This window comes from Herpailurus yagouaroundi, unplaced genomic scaffold, assembly GCF_014898765.1.
Source record: "Herpailurus yagouaroundi ecotype Mexico unplaced genomic scaffold, PumYag 142, whole genome shotgun sequence".
Lineage (NCBI taxonomy): Eukaryota > Metazoa > Chordata > Mammalia > Carnivora > Felidae > Herpailurus > Herpailurus yagouaroundi.
The window spans coordinates 36,956,183-36,969,227 of NW_024412397.1; the positions used below are offsets into that span (position 1 = coordinate 36,956,183).

Below are 13,045 nucleotides of genomic sequence, written 5' to 3' on the forward strand. Positions count from 1 at the left end.
CACACACACACACACACACACACACACACACACACACACACACACACTAGTTTAAGGAATCAACAAAATGAGTTTTTACCTATCCAGGATAATATGGCTAATGTGATCAGGCATAACAGCTTTCCAAGACTTTCAGAAAATTACTCCAGTTTCATAACATTCCAAGTGGAAACTATTTGTTTGAGTAGTTTTAAGTTGGAAATTGCTTGTATCACACCAAAGCAGGGAGGCCCGAAGCAGCTCACGTTCTCTGCCTCCACTTGCTCACTATGTTAAAAGCATGGTGTACTTTGATTTCACTAAGAACTTTGACCAAATCTCTGATAAGACCCTCCTCCCCAGAGGGCACTAAGAGGTCAAGGTGGAGTGCAGGGAGAGGGATTTACAACTAAATTCCAGAAGTACTGAGTAACGGATGGTCTTCAACCTGGAGGGAAGATTCTGTTCCCTATTCTTGTCTTGTCTAACATTTTTATTTTTTTAAGTTTATTTATTTTTGAGAGAGTGAGTAAGCAAGAGAGCACTTGCACAAGTGCGCCCAAGTGATAGAGAGGGGCAGAGAGAGGGAGAAAGAGAGAATCCCAAGCAGGCTCTGCACCATCAGCACAGAGCCCCACTCGGGGCTCAAACCCATGTACCCTGTGATCATGAGCTGAGCCAAATCAAGAGTTGGATGTTTTACCAACTAAGCCACCCAGGCGCCCTCTGTCTACCATTTGAAGACTACCCCCACCTTGTTTGCCCTACAACAGCCTGGACCAAGACCCAGGAGGTACAATTCCCAAAGCAGCAAATGGCACAAGCCAGGCAAGAGCTCACATGCAGGCAAGGCAATTAGGTTCCTGATGTTCTGGGTGGATTCAAAGAAAAGCTAAAAGATGAAAGAGAGGAAGAGAAAAAAAAGAATAAAAAATAGGAAATGTACAGAGATAAATGAAAATACGGCAGAGTTGCTTAAAAAGATAATAAAGTGCTCAGATAGAGGTCTGGGAGTGTGCCCAAGGGGCAGGTCTCTGGGAAAGGCCTGCAGTTGAGCTGGCTCCAAGGGGCTCTCTTAACAGAACCACGACAAGGCCTGTTTCAGAAGGTCTGTCACCAGAGCACCTGTTCCAGGGAGACCACAGCCTGTAGGTCCACAGGCTCAGTAGGCCCAGGACAGAGCATTCAGACCCTGAAGGCCCAGATGAGAAGCCTACAACCGTACTCTGTGATATCGCAAAGAGAGGAGAGTGGTGGTGCGTGGTTAGAAATGCCCTGGCCCCGGAAGTCAGAAGACCCAGGTTCTGGTCCTGGTGCTGCCTCTGCTCACAGCTGAGACAGCCCTGGACCCTGGCCAGCCTCCTTGTAGGCAAGAAAGGCCTGACACATCCCTGCACATCTTCCAGGCTCCTCTTGACTCCTGTGACCCTAAGGAAGGCTGGTGCAGAGGGTGGCACCCATTGGGGGGCCCAGGCCTCATCCAGGAGGGCAGCAGTGGAGCAGCCATTGGAGAATCAACAAGGGGAGGGTCTTAGAGGGCATGCTGCACGTTATATAGAGAAAGAGCTTTTCGAACGAGTCAGGCTGCCTTGCGACGACACGTGCTGTAGGTACGCAGAACTGTTCAAGCAGCTCCAGGGATAGATACAGGGGTCAGCTTGTCAAGGATCTTATAGATGCAGTTCCTACTCAAATCGGATGTGTGGATCACATGATCTCTAAGATTCCTTCCAACCTCAAAATTCAATGGCATCATATTCTTGGGTGTGTGTGTGTGTGTGTGTGTGTGTGTGTGTGTGTGTGTGTAAGAAAATTAAATACCCGTGAAACAAACATGTACAAAGGTGTATTTTCTATGTAGCAAGGATTTACAGTACAATTTTTGGACCCTTAACCTTCAGATCTTGGTTTGTAGAATATTTTCAACATGCCATTTTACAGGTGTTTCCATTAGTTCCTTGATCTACTTACCTGTTAATTATTCTTCTATGGACAATCTTTAAAATTATAATTCGCTCTGCACAGTCTTTTAGGAACTCTGACATTCGTTGTTTTAAAACGGGTTTCATTTCATGTTTTGCAATTGCCTTGAGGTGATCCCATGAAGCTTTGCATCTTCTCTCCATCTGACATAAATTATCCTGAAGTTGATCAAAGTCAACCTGAAAATCAGAGGGAGAACATTACAAATGCGCTGAAACAACCAGACATCGACCTGAACCAGGAAAGTGAACTGCCTTTGGGAAGAAACAAACATCAAAACCAAATTTACATGTTGAAATACAAACATATTTATGGCCTAAAAAGTATCTACATGTGTATTTGTCATTATCTTGACATCAGATTATTTAGTGATAAAACTGTTCTCCAAAAGAACCCAATGCAAATATCATTCTTCCCTCCCCCCCCCCATATTTGGAAAGAAATCTTAGGAAAGTCTTTGGGAACTGTAAATTAAAACATGATATGAAGGAAGCCTAGTACAAGATGAACTGACCAGATGTCTCATAAAATTTTTCAGAGGACTCTTGTTCTTCAGAGATGATTTTTCACTTAGGGTTATAGGAATACACCACTCATATCATACATGGATGGTTCTAATATGGTGGGGCCGGCTAAGGGGCAGGCAGCTTCTCTTCCCAGCTGGTCTTTTGTACACTGTGTGACAAATACTATTTATCCACCCATTCATTCATTCATCCCACACCCATGGAGAAAGCGGTATATGTCAGTTCCTATACCAGGCGCTAAGAACACCAAGACAAATGTTGACTGAGACCGAGATGCAATTCTCGAGGAGGCTTATTGTATAAACAGGTGTACAGACCAAACCCTGAGGATGTGCAGAACCCACCAGGTGTGTGTGTGTGTGTGTTTGGGAGAGAGAGAGACACGCACACACAGCTCTTGTTGGCAGCTGGAAGCCATGTGTGCAAAGAACAGATGTGTTATAGCACCCACTATGCTCTTCAAGGAAGCGGGAACAGCTTGGCTTAACGGAGGTTGCCTGAACTCAGGCTTTCTAAAGTGATTCTTTTACTGAATTGCTAGACTAGAAATTACGTGAATTAAAGAGTCATGGAAAAAAATGCATTTGAGGGCATTTAATGGAGAGAGATATAGGACGGGGGAAACAAACGAGAAGGCTAGGAGGAAAGGCAGAAACAGATAAACCTAGGGAGGAGACCGAGGGCACAGAAGTAGATGCAGAGTGGGAGTTGGTGGGAAAAGGTGAACACAGGGCAAATCAAGGTCAGAAGGAGAAAGCAGATGCCTGGAGGTGAACCACCATTCTTAGATGATGGAGGTCAAGAGATGTGAGTGCCCAGGGCACTTGCAGGAGTGGTCCCGCTCTCCTTGAGACAATGGAAGAGATCAAGTCAAGGAAGGTCAATTCGATGAGGGGATCTTTCACCAGACAGGATAAAGCCTTGCTGAGCCCAAGAGATGGCCTGGGGGCCAGGCAAGACATTGCAAGTCCTGGGTTTCTTGGGTGCTGAAGAGCCAAAAACAGAAGGCAAGTTTGGGCAGAGTCCTGGGATTCAGGTAAGCAGGGGATTCATGGAACTTTGAGAAAAATGACTTGCTTGAAACCAAAGGAATTCTGGGTCCAGATTAGATGACAGATTCTGGGTCTTAGTAGAGCTGGAAAAAAAATACATCAGGTGTTCAGCTGAGGGGGGGGGGGGAGAAAGCAGATTTAGAAAAGGACGAAGTAGTTCAAAGAATAAGTCTAGCAAAGGATGACCTGGGACTGACAAGTAATGTCTAGGAGATTTTAAGGCAATTGTAATAGGTCTAACCATAATTCTCTGGATCTGTCCTCATTTGCATCTGGCAGGGCCCGGCTACACAATAAAATGACTTCAGTGCAGCTCAGATCTGCACTGAGCAGCCCTGTGCAGTCTGACCAGGTGACGCTTTAGCCCTTAAGGTGGGGGCAGAAGAAAGAAGCCTATTGCCGACAGGAGCCAGGTGGGAGGCTTGTGAGGAAGTGCCATTTCAGGGTTGGAGCTTAATGCAGCTTCTTTGGAGGGGGGCTGGAAGGCTGCCTCATCTGGCTGGCTGGCTGCCTGCCTGGCCGAAGGCCTGCTAGGACACGCGACCTGAGCCTTCACAATTCCCTCATGAGCTCCGATTCTGCTACTAGTTCCACTTTGCAGGGGAGAAACCGACGCACAGAGAGGTTAAGTAACTTGTGAGAGACCATACAGCTGTAAGCAGTGGAACTGGGATCTGAACCGTCAATCTCTCTGGCTTTCTCTCAGAGTTTCTTCAGTCTAAGTTCTCAACCGGCATGCCTTACGCCTAGATTTGCCCCTTTAAAATTCCACCTCAGAGGGGCACCTGGGTGGCTCAGTCAGTTAAGCGTCCGACCTCAGCTCAGGTCATGATCTTATGGTTCCTGAGTTCAGGCCCTGCGTTGGCCTCTGTGCTGACAGCTCAGAGCCTGGAGCCTGCTTCAGATTCTGCGTCTGCCTCTCTCTCTGCCCCTCCTCCACTCTCTGTATCTACAATAAATAAACATTAAAAACATTTTTTTTTTTTAATTCCACCTCAGTTAGAGAGCTGGCCTTATTGACTTCTTGGAGAAGGAAGTCTTTGCCAGAAGACCTCTCCTGAGGACTGCTCCATATGGGCCACTTGTGTCTGTAGGAAGACCCGTGAGCTGTGTTCTGAAGCAAAGTCAAACCTTATCAAGTCAGACTGGAATGCTGGGGGATGGCTCAGGGACACAGTCATCCTGCAGACGCCAGGGCAGTCTGCCCCTTGGGGGTTGTAATGCTGAGGCCTGACGTGTGACACCACAGGACAGAGTGAATGCAACTAGGGCTGAGGTTTCTTGAGCCTTATTTTGTACCGGTCCACGTAGAAGGATCCCTCAATACCCACAAAGGCTTTGGGAGTAAAGGCGGAGTAGCGGTAGATACCCTCTTGCAAGCCACAGAGAGCTGGGTCAATAGTCATCTCTAGTAATTGCCGAAGTTAATAGGTGAAATCTATCTACCTGCACTTTTGGCTTGTGTAGCCAATCTTCAGACCAGAATAAGTTATTTAGTTTTTATTTAACTAATCACCAAGCATCCTTTGGGGAAGGCCTGATACTGAGGGGGGCGCTGGGCCAGTCACTGGAGGTCAGCCCGGTATCAGGACTCCTAGGTCAGGGCTACTTAGCTAGAAGCAGGCTCCACCTAGGAGAAGGCCCTGGGAAAGAACAAAGGACCACCTATAAAAAGGGAACCAATTTGATCTGCGTGGGTCCCATAACAAGACCAAGATGACCCTAGCCACGCAGCAGACTCTGTCTCAGACAGAGGTGTTCCTAACAAACTGCCTTCTGAGAAGGTGCTGGTGGTGGGTGTCAGAGCAGGGGTTGGAGGACCCCCTGTTGAGACAATCAGAGGGGCTTTTTGTCTTGGTTAGGATACTGAAGTAACATTTGTAAACACTTCAGAACAGTGCCTGGCACAGAGTAAACGCAGTAAGGCTGCCTGTGAAGTAAAGGAGTCTGTTCTTAGAAGCCTGTGGTCAGCTGTTGAGGCTGGGAGATCTCCGGCCATGCCTCCTTCTACCTCAAGGCAGGTGCACCATCAGGCCGGCCCAGGACCCCCTGCTCGCTGTACCCGGCAGCTGCCAGCCTGTGGCTCCGGAGGCAGGTGAAGGAGGGTCCCAGCCCCTGGGGCCCCACAGGCCAGTTCTCTGGGAGAAGGCAGAGAGAGGGAGTTCCGTGAAGGAGGCCTCAGCAAAGCTCCCTCCCCATGTGTCTCCTCTTCCCACCACTCTCTCTCTCCTCTTCTTACACTAGAGTCCAGTGTGTCCCAGAGCTAAAGGTTGTCTGCTTTCAGCTCCTCAGCCTGCCCAGGTTGGGTTTCTAGAAGTTTCCTCCACACTGGTCTCTGACTCCTGTTGCCCTATTCAGCCCCTCCCCATGAGTTTCCTGTTGCTCCCAAGACCCTCACATCTCCCAGTTCTGCTGTGTTTGGGGTTCCTCTGGGGCTGGTCAGCCTCAGTGATGTTCCTGCAAGTGGGGGCAGCTGGGTGCCCAGCTACTGCGACTGTCTTTGTTCTAATAAACACAAGTTCATGAAGCTCTTTAGCTCTGCACTCAATTTAAGAGTCTGCAGCCTAGGGGCCAATGCTCTATACTGTTTACAGCCCTATAAAACGGTTCCCTCTGTGAAAGATCACAGGAATAGCCAATCTGTGTGTGTGTGGGGGGGGGGGGCAGCAGGAGGCCAGGTGTGCCCTGTTTCCTGGCTCCACGTTTCACAGCAGGGACCCATGGAAGTCTTAGCAGGAGCCAAATTGCATCTTTTTGACATTGTTGCCTGAGCTGGGAAGTTCCCAGCAAGCTAGGAAGTTTTAAAGCTTGGGAGAATCCAGGCCTGGTGAGTAACACTGCTCAGCCGTGGATGTAGCAGTCAGGACTGGGAGGGCAGGCTTGCCTCACATACCTCAGTAGGAAAGAATCTGATGGAGAACCAGAGATGGGAAAAGGATCTTAAAAGTCCATTACCAACAGCATGAGACAGGTCATATCCACAAACTCTAGAGCAAGGGTTGCAAGCAGCACTTGGACACTTTTACTTCATAGAGCCTGTGCCCCTCAGAGATGACTGGCAAAGATCCGGCATCTGAGGGAGAGACACGGCCCACTCCTCTGGGCCCACAGACATACCTTGGCTGACCTGGTGACGGCCCCGATCTCCGAGTACAGATCGGAGCTGTCTGGGAAGTTTTCCACCACCATGGTGCACACGTGGTGGAGAAGCGACTGCTTGTGCACGGTGTCCTTGACTTCTGGAACCTTCTCGAGGTAGCTTAACTCAAACGCTTTGGCCTGTTTGGTGAACATTAAATAAAAGACAAGGAGCACAAGTTTGACACAGGCTCTTCGAAAGGCACAAATGGTTGGAATCAATGTCCTGTTGGAGTAGCCTAATATTTAGTTCCTCTGTGACTGGAGCCACATGCCCCATTATCCTTAGCTGATCACACATAGACCAGCCATACTGAACATGAAATGAGCCTCTAGCCCTTTCCCAGACATGAGCTACCCCAGGCCTCTATGCCTAAATCAGAGTGCTGGGAGGCTGGGTCTGTGGCATCTGGGTATCTCAACTTTCTTTCTCTCTTTGCCCTCTACTTTGCTGCTTTCTGACCAAAGATAGGCCATTTTTTTAAAAAGTTTGTTTTATAATGTATATAAGTACAAACATTCAAGCAATAAGTTCGGGAAAAAAATGGGGGAGGAGGACAAAAGAAACTCTCTCCGATGTCATTTCGAGAGTAGCGATTTTTTTTTCTAAGTTTTCCTATTTGTACAGCAAGATACAGGCTCAAATAAATAGGCCCTGATAAGTTTAGGACAAAATTCCTTCTAGATTTTCCAGCAATACAAAAGTTAACTTGTTCATCTGTGCTTTGGAGGACCAGAGGTACAACCTCCCTCAGCAAATGAAAGGCAGGAACTTTGTGACAAGGGAGGTAGGAGAATAAGGAATATAAAAGACTTACATTAGTTCCATTTAGAAAGTTCCCAATGGCTAAAAGAGTAGACAGGATAAAGCCCAAGGTTTTATTGTTCTCCAGTTGATCTATTCCTTCCTTCAGATCCAAAAGTGGTTCTGCCACTTCCTTTCAATTAAAAAAAGTTGGAAGGTGATGATAAAGAATGGACATTTTGGCTTTACTTTGGTTTTGTTTTTTTAACTTTTGTACAAAGTAACCACAGCGGAGTTCTGGGTATAAGGCAATCCCATGTTATGAGCACATGCTCTTAAGTATGGAAGTGCCAACGGGGAGCAGGGAAGTCTAGTCCCCAAAGTCTCCCCAGTGGAGACCAAATGGGTACCTGTGGCTACTTGTGCTGGGGTGACAAATGCTCCATCTTCCGCTGTTCCTGCCCATCTGCCAAGCTCAGGCAGGACCCTTAGACCACACTCCCCTCTTATTCTCCCTTCTGACGATAGTTAACTTCTAGGACCCTCTTCCTTTGCATGTTCATTCAGCATCTTCCACAGTCTTCCTCTCACCTTTCTCCTTCTAGGCAGATGGCACCAGAAACTGTCCCTCACTGTCCCCTGACCCCTCAGGTCTCCTAACCTCCCCTCTAGGACTCTATGGCTGGTCACTTCTTAGCCTGGGCTACTTTCTAGAAGGCTACCATCCTCACTACTGCCACTCCCTTCCAATCACCCACTCTCAGACTTCCACACTGGTTTTGAGACCATGTCATGCCAAGTCGTCTCAGTCCTACATCTCTTTATCCCTGCTTGATTCCTGAATGAATCCAAACACCACGGGTTCCCTCCTGAAGCCCCTATGCTCACTGCCACCTATTTTGTCCTCAGCATGAGACCTTGCTGCCTCCTTTGTCAGAGGATGGAGACCACACAGCCTCTCTTCCTATGCTTTCAGTCTATCTCCTTTGGGCATTTCCTCTCAATTACGCTCATTCCAGCTCACCTTCCATCTCTTTCCTCTCTACTGGTTCCTTCTACTCAGCCTGTAAATTTCCCCAGTCCAGAGGACACCTGCTCCTTCTGCTTCCTACCCAGATGAGTCTCCCCATGCCTTCACTGGTAAGGCTCTTTCCTTCTGTTCTCCTCCAAACCTCTTGCACTGTTTCATTCTCAACTTCCTACAGAGATACTCTCTCAAAGTGACCCGATGCTGGCTAATCGCCACAGTCAATGACAGCTGAGGTGATTATTATCAGGTGGAAGGATTACAGGTCACTTTCTATATGGGCATTTCTACGTTTTCTAAATTTTCTACACTGACTATATAGAGTCAAACATTGTTTATTTTTTTTAAGCAGTCATCTGATGCCCTCAAGCAAATGTCTGAGGCTGGTGCCAGGCAGACATTGGAGAATAATGCCTCACCGGCCGGCTGCCAATCCCTTAGTGTAGACACAACCTCATAATTAACTTGCCTTTCAAACCCTCACTTAAGAATGATAGCTCACTGCCTTCACAAATGAAAAACTGACTTTCTCAACACTGGGGATGATGACTGGCTGCCTCCCTTCCTAAATGCATACCTTTTCTGTCGTTTCATAGTCCATTTTGAATGCCCAGAGGTGAAGCCGAGCGGAGAGCTCGCTGATGGAGGAGAGGGTGAGGAGGAACTGCTCAGCACTGCCCAGTGGCACATCGGGATTGGCCAGCTGTGCTTCTTGGATTTTCTGCTTCTCCTCTTCGGTGGGAATCATGGTTAGGATTTTCTGGAAAGATGGAATGATATCGTATATTCTTAGTGATGGACCCTCTCCCAGCCCTTTGACATTTCCAAAATCATACTGTAATTTTCCAATCAGGTAGTAAAGAGATTCTGTCATCAATGTTCATATCACTTATAAGTGGTACATCATTATAAACCAAATACTGTAGAGAAGAAGAGCCCCAGGTAGGGTCAAAATTCACATTCATTTGTTCTAAAATGATCTCTCTCTCTCTCCTTTAACCTCCTATTCCATAAGGAATTTAAACAACTTGCCCTAAATTTTCTGGGCCTTGTATATGAAGGACATTCTAGACAAGAAAGGGGGGGATGGGAGGTGAGAGAATGGTGAAAGAATAAGATGGAAGGTTAGAGAACAGCTCCCTGCTCCCTAGGAAACAGGAAAATTTGTCAAGACAGTATGAGAACTCAGACTGGCTTTTGTACATGGAGCATACTAATATTTAAACTGTATTTCACATTTTATGTAGAAATGAAAACACTTGAAATAATACCAAACTCAAGTCTGGTTGGAGAAAAATGATGTGGTATTTGCAAAACAGCAAAACCCACCTACTAATGAAAAAAATATCTTATGCTTCTATTTGTTTCAGGTTAAAATTAACAATGGAAGGCAGAGGTGGTAAAAAGTCATCGGAAGGATGATGATTCCTATAGGTTCAAACTCCTTAGTGATTATGAGAAGTATTTTAAAAGAAGGTAAAAATTCCCGTTATGTAACATTTCACAAGCAACATTATTAAAGGTAAGGGGTCATTATTTTTCTCTCATTTCTCCTTCTCTAGCGTTGTGCCACACTTTTTGGTAACTTCTATTCATTCATTAATTCTAAATGGCTTTGGTTGCTGCTCTCCAGTAGCAAGTATCTGGATAGAAGTGGATGGAGCCCTGCTTCTGGGTAAGATAGAGTAGACATACTCTACCCCATCTCACTGAATGCAAGTATACACCCTGGTCCGCATGAATGGAGCAGATATTTGAAGACTCTAAAAAGTATACAGTGGCAGGTGGACTAGGGAAGAAGATCAGAATTGGAAGTTCAACTCAACTGCAATGAGTTGACTCTTTGTCCTCTGGCATTCCCCAGCTTGAGCTCACATAGCCTCAGACCTGGAAGAGGGCATCAGGTACAGACAGACAGAACTCCAGGGAAATCCTCTAGTGCCCAATTATGGAGTGGGAAAGGGTTTCTTAGTAGTGACACTAGCGGCAGCAGAGGTTGAAAAGACACCTAAAGCTCTGAGGGAGGAAACCTTCCTTTCCAATCTAAGAGGCTGTGGTCCCAAAGGGTGGGACTAAGGGAGTAGACAGGATAAAGACCAAGGTTTTATTGTTCTCCAGTTGGTCTGTTCCATCCTTAAGGTCCCAAAGTGGCTCTGCCACTTCCTTTCAATTAAAAAAAAGAATCAAAATAAGATAATAAAGAATGTCCATTTTGGGGGGTGTCTATGTATCTCAAGTCGGTTAAGGGTCCGACTCTTGATTTTGGCTCAGATTATGATCTCATGGTCTGTGGGATTGAGCCCTGCATCAGGCTCTGTGTTGATGGTGTGGAGTCTGCTTGCGATTCTCTCTCTCCCTCTCTCTCTACCCCTCTCCCGCTCGTGCATGCTCGTGCATGCTCGTGTGCGCTCGTGTGCGTGCTCTCTCGATATAAACAAATTAACTTAAAAAAATGTACATTTTGGCTTTACATTGTTATTTTTAATTTTTGTACAAGGTAAATAACAGGTGGAGTTCTCCTCGGTATAAGGCAGTCCCATGTGATGGGCACATGTCCCTAGGCACATGTTGTCTTCCCTCTGCTTGACCCCACACACCGGCACAGAAAGTGCATGGCAAAGTGAGGTAACCGAGCCCCACCTTTCAGCTGGAGAACCAGAAAGGTAAGCCCCCAGGGAACTAGAAAGTACTAGGGAGGTAAGGGAAAAATGAAGAGCCTGGCAAAGCAGGTACAAAATATGGTTTAAGAACCTCTGGGGTGATCCCTGAGCTGTTTATGTATGAATCTGACCTTAAACAATGTATCAGAGGCTGTGAAAGCTGATACTGGAATCACAGTCCAAAAAAGGCAGGTCAGAGCCGGTGGCCTGAACCCAAGCAACTGGGGGAATAATTTTCTTTTTTTTCCCCCCAAACCAGAATTACCCCAATACAAAAACTAGACAAAGATACTACAATAAAACCACAGACCAACATCCCTGAAGAACTTAGATGCACAAATCCTTAACAAAACTATTTTTAAATATATTAATGTCAATATACTAAGACATATAAACATTGCTGTATTTTATGAAGTAATATGTTAAAAACAAGAACCACAAGGCTGATTCAGTACAAAAAAACCAAAAACAATCAATGAAAGTAATCGACCAGATCAATGGTCTGAACAAGAAAATTCACATAATAACATCAATTAATGCAGAAACAGTTTTGATAAAATTCAATATACATCCCTAACAAAAACCTCTCAGCAGCCTGGCAATAGAAGGAATCTCCTCCATCTGATAAGTGACATTTGTAAAACACCTACAGCTCATATCATACTTGATGGTGACAGACTGAATACTTACCCTCTAAGAGAGACATACAGATAAGAAAGGAAAAAGCAAAACTATTCCTACCACAGAAAGTACTTGCCTATATAGAAAATTGGGAGGAACCTACAAAAATGTATGAAACAGTGAGTTTAACAATGTTGTATGATTTAAGGTTAATACATAAAAATTCATGTCATTTCTCTATTAACAGTAAACAATTACAAATGGAAAATTTAAAAAAAAGTACCATTTATAATGAAAGACTTAGGTATAAATCTAACAAATCATGTACAGGATCTGTATGCTAGAAAGTAAAAATGCTGATGAAAGTAATCAAAGACAATCTAATATAAATGGGGAATACCATGTTCACGGAAAGACTCAATATAGTCAAGATATTAACTTTCCCAAAACTGATCTATAACTCTAACGCAATTCCAATAAAAATACCAGCATGAATTTTTTGTGGATATAGACAAGCTGGTTCTAAAAGTTATGTGGCAAGACAGATGAGCCAAACAACAAAAACAATTTTGAAAACAGGTAAGGTCTCCCATACAGGTATAGGAATAAAACAATGTGGCATGGACAACAGGACAAACACATGGGTCAGTGGGAAAATACAGGGAATCCAGAAAGAGAGGATACAAATATAGCCCAGTGATTTTGACCAAGGTACAAAAGCAGCTCAATAGAGAAAAGATAGTATTTTCAACAAATGGTGCTGGAACTGGAATCCATGTGCAAAAAATGTTACATATAAATTAACTCAAAAGGTTCACAGATCTAAAAGTCAAAGGTAACACTATAAAACTTCTAAGAGGAAGCACAGAAGAGGGGTGCCTCGGTGGCTCAGTTGGTTAAGTATCTGACTTCAGCTCAGGTCACGATCTCATTGTTCATGAGTTTGAGCCCTTCGTCGGGCTCTGTGCTGACGGCTCAGAACCTGGAGCCTTCTTTGGATTCTTTGGAGTCTCCCTCTCTCTCTGTCCCTCCCCGCTTGCACTCTGTCTCTCTTTCTCTCAAAAATAAACATTAAAAACTTTTTTTCATTAAAAGAGGAAACCTAGAAGAACATGTTTGCGACCCATATTAGGCCACAAACTCTTAGACACAACACCAAAAGAGACTAGGATTGAGAAACTGAACTTTATCCTAATTGAAACTTTTTTATCTGTGAAAGACACTGAAAAGAAAGACAAATTATAGTTCCTCAAAAGGTTATGATTTATCATGTTACCCAGCAATTCCATTTGGAGGTATTTACCCTAGAAAAA

At 45.1% G+C, this 13,045-nt stretch overlaps 1 protein-coding gene across 14 annotated transcripts in view; it reads right to left on the bottom strand.

The window, feature by feature from the left end:
• Window positions 1-13,045, bottom strand: part of FHOD3 (formin homology 2 domain containing 3) — a 472,216-nt gene that overhangs the window by 28,573 nt on the left and 430,598 nt on the right. For all 14 annotated transcript variants that reach the window (XM_040479041.1, XM_040479040.1, XM_040479036.1 and 11 more), the window contains 4 exons: window positions 9,029-9,211; window positions 7,498-7,617; window positions 6,659-6,820; window positions 1,951-2,141 (listed from right to left, as the gene is read on the bottom strand). In XM_040479041.1, coding sequence (XP_040334975.1) covers window positions 1,951-2,141; window positions 6,659-6,820; window positions 7,498-7,617; window positions 9,029-9,211 — 656 coding nt within the window. The remainder of the gene's footprint in view (window positions 1-1,950; window positions 2,142-6,658; window positions 6,821-7,497; window positions 7,618-9,028; window positions 9,212-13,045) is intronic.